General features: G+C 40.6%; 1 protein-coding gene across 4 annotated transcripts in view; it reads right to left on the reverse strand.

The window, feature by feature from the left end:
* Nucleotides 1-25095, reverse strand: part of LOC126236887 (uncharacterized) — a 316723-nt gene that overhangs the window by 37659 nt on the left and 253969 nt on the right. For all 4 annotated transcript variants that reach the window (XM_049946521.1, XM_049946522.1, XM_049946520.1 and 1 more), the window contains 3 exons: nt 17385-17754; nt 17133-17308; nt 182-408 (listed from right to left, as the gene is read on the reverse strand). In XM_049946521.1, the coding sequence (XP_049802478.1) occupies nt 182-408; nt 17133-17308; nt 17385-17754 (773 nt within the window). The remainder of the gene's footprint in view (nt 1-181; nt 409-17132; nt 17309-17384; nt 17755-25095) is intronic.

Below are 25095 nucleotides of genomic sequence, written 5' to 3' on the forward strand. Positions count from 1 at the left end.
ACACACACACACACACACACACACAGTCAACATTAATACAATGTGCAATTATGTGTGGGCACATGCCAATGTCCACATGGCCTTCACAATCTAACCTCTCAGTCTCTATAATAGTAGGGTCCAGTTAATTTTCTCAGTATCAAAATTACATTTAGTCACAACTGATATTACAATAACTTACTTTAAATGGACCTGTGGGGTCTTGCAGAGAAATGTGCAACTTCATTGTATAATTTCCCTCATTTCTCAACATAAATGATTCCATCACTAGCTGTCCTATGGGAACACTACTCCATACTAATTCTTTCTGTGTTGCAGCTAATGGCAATCTAGAAGTAGAATTCCTGCTCTGGGAGCTGCGTGAAGATGCAATTTCAGCTGACACACTTCCACTGCCATTAACAGCACCTACAAAAGATTACCATGGCATCAAGTCAATTTCTGAACCCCACACATACAATGTTGGAGAGATTTAGTCATAATGTTTCTGACAAGTACTTTAATATTAGAGTGATCAAAACAATATTTAATTGTCTTCAGGTTAAGAACTTATTTAGCATTACTACTGATTCCAAGGAAGAGAGGAAAAATTGGTGCGAGTGTGAGGATCACAGTTTAACATCATATTAAACTCCCAAAACAGACAAGTAGTTACATTTTCCAGTGTTTTATTAGGTACCATGCACTGTTGTGGATGGTACCAATATGTTCGAAAATGCTGCACGCAAATGTTCCATTTTCCAGGGGACATATTTGGGTTCCATTGATTACAGAGATAAGGGGTCAAGTGTTTTGGATAGCCCTTGGACCAGTGACCATTTCTACACCTCTTGGAATAATGAGCATACTGTAGCTATCCTACAGCGCAGGATCAAAATTTAAGCATTGCACACTTCTTGTAGTCCAGGCAAATTGAGCAAATCATTCTGTTCTTTTGCATCAGGAATGGTTCAGGGTGGACCTTAGGCAGCTTATAAATGCACCACTTTGTCATGGAACTGCAAAAACCACTTTATTAACCTTCTTTTGCTCCATGAGCCGCAATTTTTTAAATACCTAGCCATAGCAAATGGCTCAAATTTTATCTCTATATTCTTTAGACATTCATCTAGAAATATCATTAACTGTTTCCGGAATTCATTATCTGTTACTGAGATACGCATGTAAAACCATGATTTTTGGCTACCAAAAGTACCAATTCTGAGGATAGCCACTTCTGTCATTTCCATTCATGGCAAATCATCAAAATTTTTATCATATGTTATTAAAAAGATGATGCTGGGGAACCCTGAAACTATTTACAATACCACTATCCATTACTCAAGCCCCCAGAGGCTCACAGTTACCATATTGTCGCAGAAGACGCTGAGTAGCACCATGGTGTAGTGGTTATGATACTAAACTGTTGCATGGAGGGTTGTGAGTTCAAAACGCACCTGGACTGTACAATTTTGATTTCTATATTCGGTTAGAGTACATTCTAGAAGTATCCAGAAATGTCAAGAATCATTGTACTGGAATGTTCTGTAGCTGTATATACTGTGTGTGTTCTGGCCGGAGGCAATTCGCTCTGCGTTCTTGTATGTGCCAGTGCTGAATAAACCTTCGTTAAGTGAAGTTAGTATTCGTAATTCATCTAATTACACCTCCTTCTACATGACGTTATTCTGGTGGAGGCACTGGGTATTGGAACTTGTGATAGCGCACATTATCAACGACACAGTGGCTCCCATCAGGTCATGACAGAGCCACCGATTAAGTGGCGAGAAACCTGAGTTCAAGCAATATTCAACAGATCGCAATCTATCAATCTATCGGAGGCAGAAGAAGAAGAGGACATTACGATGACAGCAACTGTGTGCCACCACACGACACGTCCTTCTGGGTTATCTGGTGACGATGGCCAAGATCCAAACAATGTGCTGAAGGTATATAAGCTTATAGTCAAATTTAACAGAGGGGATGACACCGTGTGTTTGGCTAATGTATTTTTCTACGTGGAGGGCACTGCCAAGCAATGGTATGAGAACAATGAGGAGAAGTTCACAAGCTGGGATATATTCCAGGCGGAATTGCGCAAGTATTTTGGCGACACACAACAACAGAAGTGCAAGGCTGAAGATAAATTAAAGTGCAGAGCACAGCATCTAAGAGAAACTACAGCATCCGACATTCAAGATGTCTTGAAGCTGTGAAAAATAGTGGATCCTAGAATGATGGAGGAAGCTCAGATTGCACGTGTCACGAAAGGTGTTGCTGAGGACATGTAACAAGCCCTACTACTGGAGGAAGTTTCGAAAGCAAACAACTTCATCAAATGGTGCCAGTATATCCAAACAATGCCACAAAAAAGGATTACATGGAAGAAATTTGAACAGCTTCCAAATGTCGTATCGATGTCTGTGATAGGGGAAGCAACTGAAGTGTTATTTGTCAGATAGTGAGAGAGGAAGTTCAGAAGGCACTTGGATTGCACGACAAGCAAAAAACCGAGACGCTTCAAGAGGTCATAAGGGAGTAAGTGAAACAGACATTGGACCCAATCTCATCTTTCATCTCCCTTTAAAACGGTGAAAAAGTTGAGACCCAGGCGGAGTTACATTACTACAATGCAGCATGAGGAAACTGTTTTGGCATCAAGGAAGACTGACATCTTGAGGACCCAGGATAACCAACCAGTATTTTTCCACTGTGGACGACCAGGACATGTGGTGCACTATTGTCGAGAAAGGCGGTGGATATTTGATGACGCCTGTGCCAGAAGACAGCAGACCAATCATAGTCAACGTCAACTCTGGGACAAAGAAGATGAACAAGAAGATGTGGGTGTAGGATGACATAGGTCACCATTGCCGCTAGCTAGCCACTGGAGAGGACGCTCGACAACATGCCGATCGATGTCTTGTTAAGAAGCTCCAGCCGATCACCTAGCTGCCGCAACCTGGAAAACTAAAGGGTGCGACCTTCCTTGGAGGTAAGGCAGCTGAAGAAAAAAATCCCCCGTTGATCACTACAGAAATGATAGGACGTCGATATCCTCATGGACGGCCGACCAGCCCAAGCTCTTGTGGACTCTGGAGCATCATATTCAGTCATTTCCGAGAAATGCAGAAAACCGTATTCGTCGACAACAAAACATATCTGCTGAAGGTGGCTAATGGGAAATATGTAAAACATACAGGAAGATGTACCATTCGTGTAGGTATAAGTGGCCATACACAGCCCTTAGAATTCATCATCTTCCAAGGATGCAGTCATGACATCATTCTCGGATGGGACTTTTTGAAAGTTTCTCAGGCAATTACAGATTGTGGTCGCTCAAAGATTATGCTAGACGAGATGAGATACTGTGGACAGGAAGATCCACATCCAAGTGTATGGACACTATGTGTGCTGGATGAAGTGATCATTCCTGCAGTCAGCGCTAGAAAGGTAACTGTCACGTATCAAGCCATGCATCAACCCACGGATCTTGTAGTGGAATGTAAGAGAAGCATACCACTGAAGAATAACTTGGTCATCCCAGCCTCTGTCGTCTTGTTTAAGAATGGATTTGGTTAATTGTGGATAGTTAACTGTCGCCGAGTACCGCAGATCCTTCCAAGACACATCAGTGTAGCAAATGCTGAGCTGTTAATTGTAGAACAGCTGAGCATCATATAACCCTCCCAAGCAGAGTATGTGGGCGAAAATAGTGCTACCACTACAGGACACGATCTTTTAGCTTGACTATCACCAGATCTCACTAAGAAACGACAGAAGAAGCTACTTGCCATTCTTCAAGAGTTCTCTGAATGCTTCAATCCACAGGTGTAGAGCACATTAGACAAATCAACAGTGAAGTACTGGATTAGCACTGGAGACCATCAACCAATAAGCCAAAGAGCATACCATGTGTCAGGAACAGAACGCCGAATAATTCACAGTGAGGAAGAGAAAATTATGATGAATGACATTATTCAGTCTTCGCAGAGCCCATGGTCGTCACCAGCGGTTCTCATCAGGAAGAAGGAATGCAGTTGGCGCTTTTGTGTTGACTACAGGAAGCTTAATAAGATAACTAAAAAGGAAGTTCACCCTCTTCCACGAACTGGGGATACTGGCAAATCGAAGTAGATGAGGCTGATCATGAGAAAATTGCATTCATCAACCCTGAGGGCCTGTATGAGTTTAAGGTAATGCCATTTGGTTTGTGTAATGCACCAGCAACCTTTGAATGGATGATGGATAATCTTCTAAGGCACCTGAAGTAGACACTGTGTCTTTGTTATTTAGATGACATTATAGTGTTCTCAGAGACATCTAAAAAGGTGAGGGTCATTCTTAAGTGTCGCCAACAAGGTGGACTGAAACTTAATCCAAGAAAGTGTGTCTTTGGAGCAAAAGAAATGAAAATACTTGGACACCATGCGTCAAATGAAGGTGTGCGGCCAGACCCATAAAAGGTGAGATCTGTAACAGAATTTCCTATTCCTAAAAGTATTAGATATATGAGAAGCTTCCTCGAATTATGTTCTTATTATTGTCGTTTTATCAAAGACTTTTGTATGAAAGCCAGGCCACTCCAAGAGTTGTTAAAAGCAGATGCTAAATTTATCTGGGATGGTGCTCAACAACTTACTTTCGATGTGGTGCGAAAAGCTCTGACGACTGACCCAGTACTTGGTCTGTATGTTGAGAGAGCACCTACAGAACTACACGCAGAAGCCTGCGGGTATGGGATCAGTGCTGTTCTGGTGCAAATTTCGGATGGAAAAGAGAGGGTTATAGCCTATGCTTCTAGGACACTTACTAAAGCCAAGAGAAACTACTCAACTACAGAAAGAGAATGTCTTCTTTTAATCTGGCCCATGTGCATATTTCAACATAATCTCTATGGAAGCCAGGCCATTCACAGGTGTTACAGACCATCACTCACTTTGTTGGTTGACAGGTCTTACGGATACATGAGGACGGCTCACCAGGTGTGCACTATGTCTTCAAGAGTATGACATTAGCATAGTGTACAAAACTGGAAGAAAACACCATGATGCCGACTGGTTCTCATGAAACCCTGTGCAAGACCATCAAGACTTTGATGAAGGTAGTGACTGCCTCGCTGCACTCCAGGATCTTTCTGCTGAGCAGGAGGAGGACGCCAAGATATCTCAAATTATGGTTGCCTTAAAACGGTCGGAGGATGTGAAAGGACAATTTAACGTAGTTAACAGATTACTTTGCAAGAAAACCTTGATCCATTTGGGAAGAGGTGGCTTCCCGCGACTACTAAACACATGCGCTTAGGTGTTCTACAGAAATTACATGACACACCTGAGGCCAGACATTAAGGATTTATTAAGACATATGATAGAATCCGCAAGAGATTTTTCTGGCCAGGTTTATTTAGGAGTGTCCGTCAATATGTGTCACACTGTCGAGAGTGCCAGAGGAGAAAGGCAGTTCCTAAGAAACCACCTGGCTGACTCATACCAATTCCACCAACCGAAACACCTTTCCAGCGTGTTGGGATTAACATCCTCGGACAATTCCCAATGTCTGCTAGTGGCAATAGATGGATTATTGATTGCACTGATTATCTGACACACTATGGCATTACAAAATCCGTAAAAACAGCCAAAGCATGCGAGGTAGCCAAATTCATCGTGGAAGACATTGTATTAAGACACGGTGCCCCAAGGTCGTTAATTACGGATCTTGTGACAGAGATACACTGTCGGTGCAACATGACTCATCACATGATGACTGCCTCCCATCCGCAAACTAACGGGCTTACTGAACGCCATAATAAGACCTTGGCTGACATACTATCAATGTTCTTCAATGTAGAGCAGAGCAACTGGGATGAGGTGCCACCTTTCGTGACGTTCGCCTACAACACCGCCAAACAAGACACCAAAGGATTTACACCATTTTTCCTGGTGTATGGGCGTGAGGTGACAACAACAATGGATACTGTGTTTCCGTTACATCCTGATGATGTGGCCAACGACTACATCAGCCAGGTGATAACCAGATCTGAGGAAGCTCGGCAGTTAGCTCGACTCTGCACACTGCAGGCTCAAGAAAATGATCGCTGAAAGTATTATGCGAACCACCGTCCTGTTGTCCACCAGTCTGGCGACCTCGTCTGGATCTTAACTCCTGTTCGGAAGGTTGGTCTCTCCGAGAAGCTCCTCAGGTGCTACTTTGGACCTCATAAGGTTGCAAGGTTGTTAGACAGTTGTCTGATGTTACTTATGAAGTTGAAGATTTTGACCCCGACACAAGACGACGAAAGATCAGAAATATGGCCCACGTCCTTCGAATGAAGCCCTATAAGGATCCTGAAACCCAGGGTATATTTGACGCTCCAGCAACAGGCAACAAGTGGGAAAGGTGACAAAGAGCGTAGTGGCAAAAGAAGTTCTAAGAAGATTCTAAAGGGTGAGGAACCAGTCACAAGGAGTCAGAGTATGCAGGACCGATGACTCATTCCCAGACTAGGAGGATGTAACACCGAGATGCTGCTCTCTTACGGAGGGAGCAATGTTGCAGAAGAAGCTTCCATGGGGAAGTTGGTAGAGCATTAGGCTGTCATACCATGGGTTCTGGGTAGAGGGCGTCAGCTGTCGCCGTATTCCCGCTCGTTCTCGTAAGCGAGAATGCTGCCTGCGAGATTATCATGTTCCGAGAGTGCGGTCTCGGTAACGAGGCGACCTGACCCTCTCGGCTGGCCACCTGCAACGCTGCCGCTCGCATGGGGCCGTTCCGAACACGGGTCATACTGTGTGCGGCTATCCGAGTTACAAATATTCTAGTAATGACATGTCACAGTTGTGCTTGTATGTATGAATGCATTTTGGGAGATTTAAGACATATTTCGGTCGAACGAATCAAAACTGAGACATTCGAACAAATCCAGTCCATGTAATTCTAAATGTAAAGCTGCCAAAGTTTCCTTTAAAGTGCTATCAGTGGTGGCACTCTGGTTACTCAGAAACCGTCATGTAATGGTGACGAGGGAATTCGTGAAACCTTATGATAAAGCAAGAGATGACGACTGTAAATTATTTTCTACATGATGATATGATTATCGTGGGGTCTAAGCTAAGCATTAACGTGAAGTCATTTCTTGCAGTAGCAAGGAAAACCAGCCACCCACTTTCTTGCCTACCATAGACATTAATGTTGAATTTCGTGTGAGTGCATTTTGTACTTACAGTTGTTTTTAAAGTGACGTCTCATTTTACAAATGTTTCTTATTTCATGTGTAACTGCGCATACACAAGATTTCCTTTCGCGCAATTAGTTTTGAAGTTTATTGCCTTTATGCTTTTGTTTATTTCTTCCTCTTTATTTACTAAAGATTTATTATCCCATTGTTTCTTCACTCTTTGACGACTTAATATGGTTCATTGTATTTATTATGACCTCAATTAGCATGAAAGATTGCCGTCAAATTGGGCAAGGTTGTTAACATATTATCTGTTTCAGAGTTAATTTTGTAATGTTTGCTACCAAAGCTAATTGTGTAACTTTTGTGTTTTATTTTTATTTTGTTGTAGGACCTAGTTCTATAAAAGGTCTTTCACTTCTGCAACAACTCTGTACAAGTAGCATGTTCAAGAAGGCAGGTGCTTTGGACTTACGAACAGTCTTTCGCAGGCTCTGTAGCTACATACTTGGAACACTTGAAGGAAATGACCACCTTTTGAGGTCAGAGGTGCTTCATGTATTAATCACTGTATGTAATTACCGTTTGTTATTGTTTGATACCCTTCTGCTAACCATCACCGCCTTGCAATTTTATTTTTATATGCTGTGTTTTCTGACTGAAAATATACAAATTACATCCACAGACATAAGAAAACTACAAAAAGCCGGATCCACCTGATGCTATAGCTGAAATAACATGAAGACTACGATGCTTGAACTCAACAAAGAGAAATGCGTTATGGAATGATGTTCTGAGGTAACTCATCTCTTAGAAAGAAAGTATTGATTGCACAAAAGAGAACAGTAAAAATAATATGCGATGTTCACTCACGGAAATCATGTAGGCACAATAACCTTCAAGGAGGTTGGCATTTTAGCTGCGCCATCAAAATACATATATTTGCTAATGACATTCGTCATAAACAGCCCATCACAGTTTGAGAAGAGAAGTTATGTCCATACGGAGAACACTAGAGGGAAAGAAGATCTCACCCATTATTAAAGCTATCAGTGGCTCAGGAAGGAGTTCAGTATGCAGCAACATACATCTTTGATAACTTTCCCAATAACATAAAATGCCTGGCAGGTAGCAAAGTAAGTTTTAAATCCAATTTAAAAATAAAAATGTCTGGCAGGTAGCAAAGTGAGTTTCAAATGTAACTTAAAAATCACTTCTCCTGGACAACTCCTTCTGTTCCATTGATGAATGTGTATTGAAAAGGTGGTAGCCAGAGAAAAAAACACGCTCTTTCCATATCATTTCAATAAAAGAATCATTCAAATGATCTATCGAACATTTAACTAACTGACCAAACCAAAGACTGTTGTACTGACGGTCATACAATAGCACCCAAAAGAAAAACGATTTAAAGCAGCAGCTGGGGATCTGTTCCACCTGCTAAACTGTACGTTGAAATTACTCTGTTATTTAGTGTAGAAGTCGCGTCTTATACACACCCAATTTTCTTCTACTCAAGCTATGTAAACGACCACAGTACACAATAATAAATTCATTTAATTAAAAGAAAGTGTGCATACTCAAAACGAATAATGTACAATATAGTTTCACAAATTAATCTGAAACCTTAATTCAGCAGTCCCATTTCTGAAGATATTGCACTGCAGTCGAGTCTGTTCTCCTGTTAGTAGCACAGTAATACAACAACTTACATTACTTAGTATGAAGTACGTAATATCCACAGCATAATTGTGGAGTCATTACTTATCAATTTTCAATATTATATTTGATTACGTACACGGCTCAGAAAATCAGTTGTCAGTTACCTTTGCTTCTGTGCTTCAAATTTAGCTTATTTGGTTCTCTTATTGTTATGGATGTTGAGAATATCATTAACGCCATCGGAATCTAGACAACTTCTTTTCTGAGTCAGTATCATACCTGCCTTACTAAAATTCCTTTCACTTGAGGCGCTACTGGCAGGTATACAGAAAACGTCTTTGCTGAGTTTCGACAGGGCACACGTATTTGTTTTTCACCATGAAAGGTGGTGTGTGAACTCATCGTTTGGACCCTCCATGTTCATATATTTCTCAACCTCATCTTTTGATTTTGTGGTGGGTGTTAGCCACTTTTGAGATTTTTTTGTGGGAGAAGACATGAAATCTTTGGCTACGTTCGCATCAACAACGTTATTTAACATTTTTCGCACATCTTGATGAAATTTTCTCTTCTTTCTTCGGGAAAAACCAATAGTTCCTTGAAACAGGGATGCAAGAACGTTGCCACGTAATGAATGTCATGTAGTTCATTTAGAACTTTGTGTTTTATAAACAGTTTTACCCTTTCATTTAGTACACATTGTCACAGCGTCGGCTCCAGTTTTGCAGAGACCTACGAGTTTCAAAATCCACAGCACTACAAATGGTAGTGTTGGCTCATTGTCTCCTTCCAAAACGTCCGTGGCCTCTTTGAAAACCTTCAGAAATTTAATACTGCTATCCTTAGTCGCATTCTGATACGCCATCATCTCGTGTTTGTTTGAATCACGCAAAACAGTCTCTATTTGATCTTTCTGTGAATGGAATGAGTCTAGCATCATGTACACACTGTTCCACCTGATTTCTACATCATAGTGTAAGGTTTTATCTAATCTCACGACTAAGCCAGATCGTTTCATAAAGCCTACCACTTTATGTACAGTCAGGATGGAGTCATACACTGCAGGAATCTCGTCCATTAAGAAACCTTCATTGAATGTGTGCCTCAGTGCTTATTAATACAGTGCATCACACACGGGGGTCGTTTGTGTGCTTCTAGTGCTTTCTTGGTGTTAGATCCCTGATCTGCAACGAAAGTAACCTGTCTTAGTTCCGAGGACGTTATCTGCAACTCTGCCATTTGTTCATGTATTTCCATAATGATATGTTCACCAGTCGTGGCAACATCAGGAGACCTTGTAGTTAAGAGTACACTGTTTTTTCACCAGCTGCGACATAGTCGCGTATATGAACAGTGATCCAATACTGTCAAATGTTTTTTAGTTTCCATTTGTCCATCGACTCATCAATGTAGCTGGATGTGACAGTCAGGCAATGGGTCCTACGATAACTGTCTGTCCACAGATCGCACGTCATTGAACACTGGTTTTTACCAATTGCATCTTTCACTACTGGAATAAGTTCACTCCTGACTTGATCAGCCAATTCCTTAATATGTCGTGCTACAGTCCTTGGGGAAGGTAGCATGTCTTGGGTAGGCTTAACTTAAATTTTTCCCAACTGGAACTGCCACTGCTTACTCCCACTTCATTTATCAGAATGTACGTCCCATCAGCAAGTTTCTTCAACACAACATCTTTTGTGATGGTAGTCATTGCACTGGTCCCGGTTCAGCAACCACTCATGCTGAGTTTAATCCCATGACAATTTACTGCCTACCGCTAAGTTACGATAATGCGAGTCTCTCCGCCAGCTCGCGCTCTCACAGTTACGGGCCGGCACGTGTCCTATTTGACAATCCTCGTCTCAGCTCACAAGGGAACCTCCCCATCGCACCTCCCTCAGATTTAATTACAAGTTGGCACAGTGGATAGGTCTTGAAAAACTGAACACAGATAAATCGAGAAAACAGGAAGAAGTTGTGTGGAACTATGAAAAAAATAAGCAAAATATACAAACTGAGTAGTCCATGCGCAAGATAGGCAGCATCAAGGGCACTGTAAACTCTGAAGCGCCGTGGTCCCGCGGTTAGCGTGAGCAGCTGCGAAACGAAAAGTCTTTGGTTCAAGCCACCCTCGAGTGAAAAATTTTTTATTTTCAGACTATTATCAAAGTTAGGGCACTCAAACATAATCAACTTCGCTCTCCAAAATTCCAGGACATGTTCAGATTTGCTTGGACACATGCAGGATTTGACGGTCTACACACGGAAAAATTTGAAAACGTTAAAAACATATGTTTTGACAGAGCACAGGGGAAACTGTGCGACTGTGAAACTGTTGCATTCATTTGTTGCAGTTCATGTGACAAACTCTTATGTTTTCATCACTTTTTTGGGAGTGATTATCACATCCACAAGAAAACCTAAATCGGCAAGGTAGAAGAATCTTTTTACCCATTCCCCAAGTGTAGAAGTTAGATGGGTCGACAACATATTCCTGTCAGGTGTCGCACATGCCGTCACCAGTGTCATATAGAATATATCAGACGTGTTGTCCTGTGGAGGAATCGGTTGACCTATGACCTTGCGAGCAAATGTTTTCGGTGCCCATTGGAGAGGCACGTCCTTTCGTCTACTAATCGCACGGTTTTGCGGTGCGGTGGCAAAACACAGACACTAAACTTATTACAGTGAACAGAGACGTCAATGAACGAACGGACGCATCATAACTTTGCGAGAATAAAGAAAGTAAAATTTTCACTCGATGGAAGACTTGAACCAAGGACCTCTCATTCCAGAGCTGCTCACGCTAACCACGGCGCTCCTGAGGTCATAATATCCTTTAAGTTGCTTATGTTTCACATGGACTACTCAGTTCGTATATTTTGCTTATTTTTTTCGTAGTTCCACACAACTTCTTCCTGTTTTCTCGATTGATCTGTATCCAGTTTTTGAAGGCCTATCCACTGTGCCAACTTATAACAAAATCTGAGGGGGGTGCGATGGGGAGGTTCCCTTGTCAGTATCGTAGCGTGACGTCAGTCATCCCCACCTCACACCTCTGTGCCAGCGATAATGAGCTGCATACTCAGCGAGAAGCGAGCGAGATTGAGCAGCGTTTTCACGTGCTTTAGTTCTGGGTTCATACAAAAATAATGACAATTTTTTTTTACTGTATTATGCATGGAAGTGTTATATGGGACAATGTGTGATGCAACTGTTCCTTTATTCTACTGTTCCAATTGTTTATGTTTATTCTCTGAAACTACAAATGCATTAGCTGCTCCATAACGAATGGTGTCTGTTCTGTCACACATGTCCGAGAGAACACGCCACCTATCTATATAAACGTACTCTACAGGTTTGCTACTTTCAATTAACAAAGCGAAAGCATACCGCCAAAAGAAAACTGGAGGTATGGGTTTAACCCTCTAACCGGAACATCTTTTACTCGGCGGTAAGATGGAACATCGGTCTGCTAGACCGCTAGGACATTTAAAGTGTATTTTTCTCTATTTTTATGACTTTTCCGCACTTCTACGTTGCTTCTCTCTCTCTTTAAGGTGTAATTAAACATAATAATAGGTTTTTGAACCATAATATTTGTTAAAATACCAGTAAATTCAAGTTTATTACTAGGAAAAACTTTAATTTGCAGTGTTTTGTTGTTTACACATTACTCCTTTAGAAATACTTTTTTTTTACATTATTATAGTTACAACACAAAGAAAATGAATACTAAAATGTAATGCAAAGAAAAAATTTAACTTTTATTTTTAATTGCACAAGTCTTGCACACTTTTCGTGAACACTCCAAGCACGTTGGTTCTTCGCAAGAAATACACTTGTAGGCAGTTTTCCTCTTTTTTTGATATGGACAAAATCGACAGGTTTTTCTTTTACCAAGTGTGTCCGTCGGACACTCATCAACTCGAACAACAAATTTATTCCGTTGGCTAACGATTTGCTTTTCTTTTGCTGCCTCTTCTTCTAAAGATGAAATAATACTTTGTAGCTCTTGAGGCAGATTGGAGATTGCCAGTCGGGATTTTACGAAATCGTAGACCAAATATAGAGAAACTCTTTTCAGGAAATCAAAACGTGATACGGTTTTCTTCTCTCCAAAAAGTCCATAAAGTATACTTGCGTTTGATCCAGCCATGGCCACCATGTGGTAAAAAATAGCCAACGGCCACCTTCTTGTTTTGCGATTAGTAGAATAAACACTGCACTTCATATCTAGCGTGTCTATTCCACTTTTTGTGGCGTTATAAAAAGATATGATTTCAGGTTTATCATTTGAAACGTCAGTGTAATTGGAATGATGCATTGACGAAAGAAGTAGGACTGCCTTATTCCTTTTTGGGACATAAGAAAGCAGAGTCATTTCTTTCGTAAAGCCATAAAGGCTGGACCCAATTTCACGATCGCTTCTTGCTTGAAATTCTGCTGGTATCTGGGGTCTGTTTCTTTTTAGTGTCCCAACTAATGTCAAATTGTGAGCTAGTAGCTCCTGGGCAAGTTCCACAGAACAAAACCAATTGTCGCAACTAATATTTCTGTTTGTGCCATACAGCCCTTTAGATAGGCGGATTACAGACTGCGTGGGAATGCTCTTTTTCTTTTCTGCTGTAGAAAGTGTGGCTCCATCACAGCCTTTGCCGGAGTAGATGTAGGCATTGTAAATATATGCATTGTGTGCATCTGCCAGACCCATGACCTTAATGCCATATTTAGCCGGTTTATTCGGCATATATATACGAAATTTAACCCTCCCTCTGAAAGGCACCAAAGTTTCATCAACTGTCAAATGCGCTCCAGGGCTATAAATTTGTTGGCAGTTCCAAATAAACTTATTAAATATGTCTGTAATGGCAGCAGCTGGGTCATATTTTTCCCTCTGTTCCCTCGTGCTCGAGTCATCGAATCTAAATGCCCTAAGCAATATTCCTAATCGCTTTTCTGTTATTATTGATTGAAAAATTGGCCTCCCCAAGACCGAAGTGGAAAACAGCGAGGTCATAGGCTCCCTCGCAGATTTGAATATGCTGCAAAGAACTGTGACTCCAATCACAGCGTTCACTTCCTGCACAGTAGTGTCTCTGTAAGCTACACTTTCTTTTAGTTCAATAACAGAACGAATTTTGGCCAACTTTTCATTAGTATGCTTTACAATCGTCTCAATCATGTCGTCAGTAAACAAAAGGCGCCACACTTCACCTGGGAGTGGGTTTTTCCCCACGGTAAGAGCAGGCCCTTGTATCTTTGATAGCCGTACCTTTATTATATTGGATGCTGCTGTTCGCGTCTTAGAGCGAACAGGAGTTGATGACCATGTGAAACACTTGTTTCTTCCGTAGTAAGAAACTGGAAGACGACTCTCATCTAGAGTGTCATCAGAACGCGTAGATGAGCTAGCAACATCAGCAGGCTTCTGTGGAGTGATTAGTCTGCTTCCACCAGAAGTTATGTCAGACTGTGGTTGCTCTCCAGTTTCTTCGCGAACTGCGGTATTTTCGACTTCAAATATTTCTCGAATAGTTTCATCATCGCGATCATCATCATTGGGAGAGTCATCGTCATTATCTGTTTCATTGCGAGGATCTTGGATAGTAAGGTCCTCATCTGGAATGCATGATTCATCTGAATCCACTTCCGAGTCTGATTCTTCAAGGTAATTTTGAGAGCGTGCAAGGGCTACAATTCTTTTCGACCGATTTGAAACATATTTCGGACCTTCCATTGTAAACCTGCAAGGAAAAAGGGAAAAATGAGTTTTAACGAAATTTAATGGGGATAATTCTATCGCTGTAATAAGTTTGCGCGGTAAATTGGAGAATGTGTGTGAAAAACGGAAAGAGGAAAAATTAAAACGTTAAATACGAGTTGTTACACTTTTTTCTCGTTCTTCTATGAACACAAAAGTATTAAGCATCGTGTGGTGGCAAAAATTTCAATCAAATAGATGAAATGTTGCTACACAGAAAACAGAAGAGTTCAAAGAGTGGAACATCGGTCATACAGACCGACAAATGCGTGATACTTTTAGGAACACCGGTCTGGGAGACCGGCAAAAATTTGACACTTTTAGGAACACCCGGTCTGTCAGACCGGGAGGGGAATGCATTTTTTCGGAACACGGTCTCACAGACCGACAATACGTAACAAAAATTCTACTTACTTGAAAACAATGCATGCGCCGACAATACGTTGTTGGCCAGCTGCGGTTCGGGACCCGACTGAAGATTACTGGGCTTCTCCCCACCCTCACGAACAATGCAGCGCCGTTAGCATTGTTAATGTCAACTATGGCGGTATCTCAGACCGATGTTCCGTTCAAAGGGTTAAGAAGCTGCAACTGACCCAAATTAACTGGATCATATATGATAGGGCGTAGTTGGCTATATACAAAGCAGTCATATACTTCTGTCCACAAATAAAAGCATGACCACTGACTATTTTTACAGATCACAAACCTATTACCTTGACATTCAGAAAGGAGTGTCAGAGATTATAGACTATAGAGAACTAGCTGTGGGGCAAGCGAAGGACCCATAACTGTTAAATGACTCATCCACAGGACAAACTCTAATTAATTCCAGTGTACAAATCTTAAGTTCAACCAGTGGAGCAACATTTCTTGCGACAAACCATTACCATACATTTTACAGAAGTTCCAAAAGGTGGTCTTCAAGACCATCCATGGCCCCTCTCACCCAGAAGCCAGAATTCCTGTGAGATTACTTACATACTGTTTCCCATGGACTACTATGAAGGAAGACACATGCAAGTAGCCAAGTTCCCACATTCCATGTCAATAAAGTAAAGTGGGCAGTCATGTAAACGCTGAAATTGTTAACTTCAAAGGTATACCATTTAGATTCATGCACACTCATGTTGATGTTGTAGGACATCTTCTGCAGTCAGATGGATACAAATACTTATTCAATGCCACAGACAGCTGTATAAGGTGGATGAAGGGAACAGCATTAATAGAAATATCGATGAAACTATGGCAAAAACATTTGTGTATACTTTGATTGCATGCTTTGGGCATCCTCTCCATGTTATGACACAACCAACTACTGTCCTGCCATAATGGTATGTCAGAACAGTGGCACAGAACCTTGAACATGTCATTAATGTCTCACCAAGAGAAATGGACAGACACAGTACCCTTATGCTGCTAGACCTTCAAACAACGTCCACACCCAACATTACAGTGTCCATGGCAACAATGGTTTATGATGAAACTACAGATTCCAGTGGACTACTTAGTGGCAGCATCACTGTCAGATACAGAGGAACTTCCTGAGTTGTTGCTGCAGTTAAAGCACCACTGCATAATATGTACGCTGCCTGCCCTCTTCTCTCCATGGCAACCACCAGGTGACTGAACACAAAGATTTGAAGAGTTGCTCACATGTGATGATGTGAATGGACTTAATCAAGTCGTCCCTACTGCCACTGTACATAGGCCCTTTTCTGGTGTTGAGCAGAGGTATTGATACCATAGACCTATTATGCAACGGCACGCCATCGAAAGTATCAACTGAACGTATCAAACCAGCACAGACTTTACCTGAAACCACGCTGCGCACCACGCGAACATTCCAAGTACAAGTCCAGGATAGGCAAGTCATGCTTCACAAACACCAACAGACCACTCTCCACAACAGAAACCATACTGAAACAGCAGCTGGCAGTGTCACCATCACTGTGACACTTGACCCACACAACATCCAGTCAGCGGATCAAGTTCAAGGGTCAAGATATCCCTGGTGCCACTTTACTGTAAGTTCTGTTGTTGACATCTTTTATTCTTATCGATTTGTAACTTTCGTAATCAGTAACAAAGAATTCTTTAAGTTCTGGAACAATGTACAGTCATTTATGCAGATGATTAATGAAGATACAGAATGTTACGATGTGAGTGTTTCTTCAGAATGCAAAACAATGTTCTAATACTCTGCTGAATGAGGGACAAAGATGTATCTTCCAAAGCACTGACATTAGTTTGTTTTATTTGTTTGAGAGTTGTAAAATAGTGCAACAAACAACAACCTACACCTAGCATCACAGACAAACATATATTACGTGAAAGTTTATATTTCTATTTCATCCTAGTTCTTAAACTTTGACTTGTGAAGATCATTCACTAATATTTTTCCATATAACACTTGTAATTACGAACATATGATTATACAGAGGCATAGTGTCCATTTTTAAAGAGGTAATAAATTGTGGCAGAATAAAGAAGACTGATCAGTACTATTGTTAACTATTAATACAAATGATTTGGATGAATTATACTCACCCTGTGTGGAAACTCCATTACTTGAAAGGACTTTCTGTGAACATGGATCATTCCTAATTTGAACAGGAAGATTCTTATTCTTTCCTTCCATGTGTTGTTCTTTCGCTGAAGCAACTTTCCCATAAATGTCTATTTTGAACAGTTGACCATTTGGTTGAATTTCAACAAAGAGCAATCTACAAAAGGTTAGTTAAATAAATATGGCAGAATTATCATGCATAAAATGAATTATTTAATTTTGTTTTCACTTACCTGAGGACACTTTTTAATGTCGGTTGTGGCTGGAAAATAATATCAACAGATGATTTTTGTTTCACTGTTACCACCAAGTGTTTTGGTTCAACTTGTATAATGTCATCGTGAACTTCCTTGAAATGCTCATCAACTATCTTTAGAGACAGATTCAGTGGCATTGCTCCATCATTTTTTAAGGAAAAAGACTGTGTCACCCTCTGACCAACATCACACACCAAGTTGATAGGAAGACTTTTCCTTAATAACAGCAATCTAGTGCGGGCAACGTGTCCTAGTAAACTTAACTTTTGAAGAATCTTCCTTTCAGTAGAAGGTAAATTCAGCAAAACTTTCAGTTCACTTGACAACTCAACAGTTTCTGTCCATGCTGAAACAAATACACGTAAATATTTAAGTATATCAAATCTCAAATTTAGAGCTTCTCAGGTATTTAATATTAAAGACAGCACATACAGCACTGCTGTCATCAACTATGCAGAGGAAAAATTCATGTTTCTGTTATATTTTGATACTTACCAGCAGATGCAAAAGATGATTTGGAATTGTACAAAGCAGAAAGCCAAACAAAGGTCATTTTTCCCTTAAATTATTAATGGTAGCTTTCTGAATTAAAACAGATCTGAAACCAGTTTGACGTGTCTGTTCAGCGTGTATATTTAAGATGGTAACAGATACAAAAACATGGTAATTAAAAAGAACCAACCACAACTGCATATAGGCTACTGCCATCTCCCACCCAGGGAGGAATTCATGTACCCTTGCTGTTTGCACTAGTATAATTGCATTGTCATATGTGACAATCTTTCAAAGTGTGTATGCATAGTATGTCTGAGATGGGTCATGGGAACCAGCCCTGTATTTACCTCAGTGAATGTGGCAAATCACCTGAAAACCACATCCGAACTGGCTGGCACACTGACCCCTGTTGCCAATCCATAAATTCATTAAAGGGCTGAAATGCCTCCCTGTTTTACAGCAGCAGGCACTCTAGTGCACTTAGCTGCTTGGGTTCATTAAAATCTCCATGTTTCCACTAATTAAATGAAGAGGTATTTTTCATTATGGGAAAGGAAAATAAATTTTAAACAGTAATTAATACCATGAATACATTTACAACCCTTTAACATTCAATTACATGACAGAGCTGGTGCATGTGTGAACTGTGAATTAATCCTCTTCTACAAAAGAAAGAGAATATGAGTCACTATGTTGAGTATGTTCTTTTCCCAAGTTTGTCAGTGTCTCACTAACACACATGAAATAAAGAAATTTTTCTGAAAGTTTCCAACAGAAATGAATAAGCAGTGACACGACCTAACCAGAATAAAAATAATTACTATCATCCTAATAGCATGTACGAGAGTAAGTCAATTATTATCCGCAATCTAGTTATATTTTTGTTTATTTTGGTAGTACTGCCGTTTTATGTTGATGATGCATGCTTTGTTTATTTGTTGTTATATCTTTGCAATTTTCAAGTTACTAGGTTAGTTTTGTTATCACTGCCGTTTTGTTAATCATGGCTGCTCTTCTGTCTATTTGCACCAAAGAACAGCAACATTCAAGGATCCGTTTTTTTGTGGTCGGAAGGCATATCAGGGGCCAATATTCATCGAAGACTTTCGGTACAGTATGGGAACAGTGTTTTGCCACAGCGAAGTGTTTACGAATGGACTGAAAAATTTCGAAATGGTCGCACAAGTGTTACGCACAATGGAGGAGCCGGCCAACTGTTTACCGCCACATATGAAGAAACCATTCAGCGTTCACGTGCAATGATTCTCTTACACAGGTGATTAACTACTGATGAAGTGGCATGGCACATCATCTGCGAATTAGTCACAGCTCTGCCTACAAAATCATCCACAACAGACTTGGGTTTCATAAAGCTTGTGCAAGATGGGTCCCAAAACAACTGACACAACTGCATAAACAAACATGCTTCGACATCTGCAAAAAATATTTGGATCGCTATGGTAACACAGGGGACAGCTTTTTAGACAGGATCATTACTGGTGATGAAACATGGATACATCATTACGAGTCTGAGGGTTGGGTTGTTTTGGGGAAGGAGACCAGACAGCGAGGTCATCAGTCTCATCGGATTAGGGAAGGGCGGGGAAGGAAGTCGGCAGTGCCCTTTGAAAGGAACCATCCCGGCATTTGCCTGGAGCGATTTAGGGAAATCACAAAAAACCTAAATCAGGATGGCAGGACGCGGGATTGAACCGTCGTCCTCCCGAATGCGAGTCCAGTGTCTAACCACTGCGCCACCTCGCTCGGTTTACGAGCCAGAGAGTAAATGGCAGAGTATGGAATGGAAACATCCAAATTCGCCTTGCAAGAGCAATTCAAGACCCAACCATCCGCGGGAAAACTTATGCTTACAGTTTTTTGGGACACGAGAAAGGTCCAGTACTGAAACATTATGGTGAAAGGGACACAACAGTAAACAATGTACGTTACAGTGAGATGCTTACTCCCAGGCTAAAGCCTGCAATTCGAAGCAAATGCCAAGGATTGCTGTTAAAAAGTGTTGTGTTGTTGCATAACAATACCCGTCTGCATACTGCTGCCCCTCACTGCAGAAACACTCCCAGAAACTCAAATTTGAAGTACTGGATAATCCTCCATATAGTCCCAATCTTGCCCCTTCTGACTATCACTTGTTTGGTCCACTCAAACAGGCATTAAGGGGCCGTCGATTTGCCTTGGACGAAGCAGTGAAAGAAGTGGTACATTTCTGGCTCACAGCTCAACCAAGAACCTTCTTTTATAAGGGCATCAGGAAGCTTGTACAAAGATGGACCAAGTGCGTTGAAACGAAGGAGACTATGTCAAAAAATGATGTTTTTGTAAGTTTCTTATTTGATCACAATAAAATTTTATAACTACTTTGCAGATAATAATTGACTTACCTTTGTAATAGCCCACATGCCGTAATAACAGATGCAGTTCCTTGTGGTATAGACTACACAAGATTCTGGTTGAAGGAAGAAATCAATGATTAACCATGCCTGTCATAAAATGGTTCAAATGGCTCTGAGCACTATGGGACTTAACTTCTAAGGTCATCAGTCCCCTAGAACTTAGAACTACTTAAACCTAACTAACCTAAGGACATCACACACATCCATGCCTGAGGCAGGATTTGAACCTGCGACTGTAGCGGTCACGCGGTTCCAGATTGTAGCGCCTAGAACCGCACGGCCACCCATGCCTGTTATAACCTACACTTGTCAACAAAAGTGAAACAATCCCATATGACGGTCTGCAGTGCTCCACAGGATTCTTAGGAGTAGCATGGGAACATGCTACTACTATTATACTCTTAGGCCAACTGAAGATGCTCGTAAGTGTATAAAAAGCTAGAGAATTTCCACTGTGTGCATTTTGATTTTGGTTGTGCAGAGATGATGTGAGAAGTGTGAGCACGAAATGTCTGTAACATGTAATGCTGCCACAAGTCTTCACTTGCTGTGGGGAGGTGGCATTTATACTTTGGAATTGCAGCTTGCCAGTGTTTTGGAAGGTACAGAGCAAACACTTCTGTCTACAATGACAAGACTCAGAAAAAATTGAAAGAAGCCAAGGAGAAACGACATTTTTCTTACGGACTTCACTTCAGATACATTGTTCCAAGTAACAAGAGATTTGTCACCTAATGTTGTAAACATTAAATACAAGAATTACCAAATACAGAAGAAGTCTCTAAAAAGGCAGCTATGTCATTTTGTAGAGAGTTGGCATAGACATGAGCTCTCTTAACAGTCCTTGATGCACTGCACATGGAAAGAAAGTCACACGGTACAAGGAGTGGCACAGCTTCAAGAAACTATGAGAATGCGACTAAGAAAATAATCAAGACGAATGTGCTCAAGAACAATGTCAGGGTGACTGATCATTAGTGAATTTGATTTGGTTACAACCTGTAACCAAAGACCCTTTCATTTCATGTCAGGCTTGTTGTTTCATGTAGACTTACAAATTTTTAATAGTAGCATTAGCAGCAGATGGCTTTTCAGATCATTCCAGATCTTTGGACAATACTGTCTGTTCCCCCTGCCATGCAAGCACAATTTTTGCCTAATATCCTGGAGAATTCACATCCTGGGAAGGCAGGAGTCATTGTTATCATTTAATCAAAACCACTCCAGTTGGCAATTAAGCTGCACTTCATTTTTGCAGTTAGTTTCAACTAACTGATTAAACATTTTCAAGTAGGCGAAAGAATATTATTTAGTTTCCTTAGCTCCAAAATAACAAAGATAATAGCACAGGATTTTGAAACTGATTCACAAATAAATCAAAACTGATAAGACAGATAAAAAACAAGTTAACTGACAGAAAGGTTTCATTTAACTAATGAGCCATCATCAGTTGTGGAAGAATCCTCCCACCTGAATATAACATCAGGTTACCAATCTGCAAAGTCCCACATATTAATAGTGCTGGTAGTATTTTAATACTCAATAAGGTGGTGGGGTAAAACACGAAAACTCACTGTCCAGCAAGTACATGAATCCATTACAATTCAAAATGTTTATCCTTTCTGATGTGTTTGCTGATGGCAGAACAAAATACTTCCATGTAGCAATGATTGAACAAGTTTATTTATGAAAGATTAATAGTATGTCTAATCAGATGTGGATTGAAACATAGCATAAAATACATCAAAAATGGTTCAAATGGCTCTGAGCACTATGCGACCCAACTTCTGAGGTCATCAGTCGCCTAGAACTTAGAAGTAATTAAACCTAACTAACCTAAGGACTTCACACACATCCACGCCCGAGGCAGGACTCGAACCTGCGACCGCAGCGGTCGCTCGGTTCCAGACTGTAGCGCCTAGAACCACACGGCCACCCCGGCTGGCTAAAATACATCACTTCGTGAAACAGCACACTAGTACTTCTGACAGTTGACGGCTGATTACATTGTCATAGAATCTAACTTGATTAAACACATACTTTACTTTTACAAAGTCACATAAGGAGCAAAACTGTCCACATCTGGAGTGTTGTGATTTGAAAGTTGAATAGCAATAAATTTACAAGTCCACAAGCCTGCATATGACAACAGAGTAGCTCTTTTCTTTGGTGAGAAGGCTACATAAACTTAGTCCACAGCTGGCAGCTCCAAGGGTCTCGAAGTCAGACGTAAATGACAGGAATGTCGCGGAGACTGCTCTTGAGTGAGAATCTTGACTGATGGAATCCTTGCTGAATTGGCACCTGGCTCAGGAAACCTCACTCTGAGCAAACTGGTCTGATGTGGCCTGATCACTGCTCTAAATATCACTTAGCACCAGGATACAGCTAGACCTATATTCAATCTTGTGTCTTGCAGAAGATTACAGGTCCGTTCGGCCTGTGGTCTCCACTGGCGCTTGGGTCGCTGGGTTGTGGACGGTCAGAGCAAGGCTGCCAATCTTCTGGAAACTTGTTCTCTGTGTGTTAGGTACCTTGCAAGCAATGATGTGGTGATGGTTTCTGAAACCACAGACATTAAGCCTCGGTACAGCACCTTCAAAGAAAAGGTCCAGTTGAGAACATCAGAAGAGCGCTACAGATCTCACATTGCTCCTGCACACTCTCTCTCTAGTAGTAGTCCCCATGAACTCAACATTATATGCACTTCACAAATGTGCATAATGATTCGTCTGACCAGATGATTAATTTAAAGTCAACATTTGCTGCATCTTTTCCAACTGTAATTAGATATGTTTGTTAACATAAACAGGCAAAGGCCTGTTGGATGTCACTTTTCCACATATTTATATGACAGAAGTGAAACAGGTAAGGAAGAAATTGTATTGACACCCTGCAGCAAATTCTGCCTTGTACCAAAGCAGCTCTCATTTATGAGCTTTGATTGACAATGACAGTCTAATTTATCACGACCATCTTGCCATCACGGTTCTGACCTGAAGCAGGAATACACCTGTCGCATTAGCCACTGTCTTCAGACATACCAAAGGTCTTCATAAGAACAGTCATGGTCCATGCCTGCTCCACTGCACCCATGTTACCTAAGTCACATAGTGAAGGAAACATATATTTACTGCACCATCTCCACATGCAAAACTGTTTGTTTGTCATCACTTTTTAAGCACTTGGCACCATCTCCACTGTGTTTCATATTATATATAGGTGCCTGAAGTTTGTGTTAGTGTTGAGATTCCAGATCATTATTTTGTATAACGAGATTATGGGTGTAAATATTCATAATGTCTTAATAATTCATACTCCTGTAGCGAACAGCGCTTGTTTAACAACTTCTCACTTCCAGTAAAATGCAGTACAATCCTTCTTGGTTAGGTTTTACTTGATGAACAAATGTTGCCCTGTGTCCAGCAGAAATCAATACCAGCAAATTTTATTGTATTGGCAAGACTTCGTTCTTTGCATCACATGCCAAATTTGGGATTGTTATTGGAGTGTGTCCATCTGCCTTACAAGAAATTAATCACTTGGTTTCATGTTGTAAGAACTGTGATTTTTAAAGAGATTTCTTAAAAGTTACTATATGTTACATTATTTTTGATTTGTTCTCCTCCTGCTCCCCGTCGTCGTCGTTCAGCCCAAAGACTTTGTTTGCCACAGCTCTTCACACTAGTGTATCTAGTACAAGCCCCATTACTTTTGCATAGCTATGCAAACAACATCCATCCGAAATTGATTCCCATTTCAAACTGTTGACATCTACAATTTTAACCCCCACACCAGTTCACTTAAAAAAAAAAAAAAAAAAAAAACCACCCACAACCTCTTGTTTGTCTGTACTGTTTTTATCATCCACACTTCAGTTCCTTAGGACAAATACTTTCAAGATAGACTTACTTACACCTTACATTCAATATTTCACCAGGCACAATATATGCTCAACATCCAGGCTATTACTGATGCAGTAGCAGCACCAGAGTGAACTTTTTACGCACAATTAATATCAACACTGTTCTGAAAACTGTTAACTTAAACAGCTGATTTACACGCTCAAATCCTAGCAATCCAGAAACACGTTTCCAAGATGAAAACCACTTCCACTCAAAAGAACTACACAGTATTCAAAGGTAAACCAGCCATAAAGGGTAAAGGCAAATTATCAGTACTTACGACTGCCTTTGAATCTAAAATTGTTTTTCTTATTGCAGTCATCAACTTTACGTTCCAAGTGAAAGAATCTCAGTACTTACAATGGAATCAGGCAACAAAGAATAAACATTAATAAATGCTCATGCTCTCAGTCATAGTGAGAAAAAAAGAAATCCTCAGAGTAGAAGACTTAGAAATACTAGGGGAAACAACAAACAAGGTTCTCAAACACAGTGTAAAAATCTTATTAGGCAATTTTAATGCACAACTTGGCATGGAGAAGAAATACAGATCAATAGTGTGATTTCATCCAGTGCATCAGAGGACAAATAAGAATGAAGAATGTCTAATAAGCTTCTGGACTCATTTGAACTGAGTCTTATGCCTACAAGGTTTACGAGACCTCTTCGCAAAAAAGAAAACCTAGAGGTCACCTAATTCACTATTAGGGTAATTCCATGTGGCATTTTCTATAAAGAATACGCATGAGATTCAAAATGTTAGAGAACAGAAGGGAATTGTCGTTTCAGATCACTACTTAACAAATATCAAAATTAGGTTCCAAACAAACAGATCCAGACCTAACAGGAAACTATTTCAAAGAGTTTATACAG

Source organism: Schistocerca nitens, chromosome 2 (assembly GCF_023898315.1).
Source record: "Schistocerca nitens isolate TAMUIC-IGC-003100 chromosome 2, iqSchNite1.1, whole genome shotgun sequence".
In the NCBI taxonomy this organism is placed as follows: domain Eukaryota; kingdom Metazoa; phylum Arthropoda; class Insecta; order Orthoptera; family Acrididae; genus Schistocerca; species Schistocerca nitens.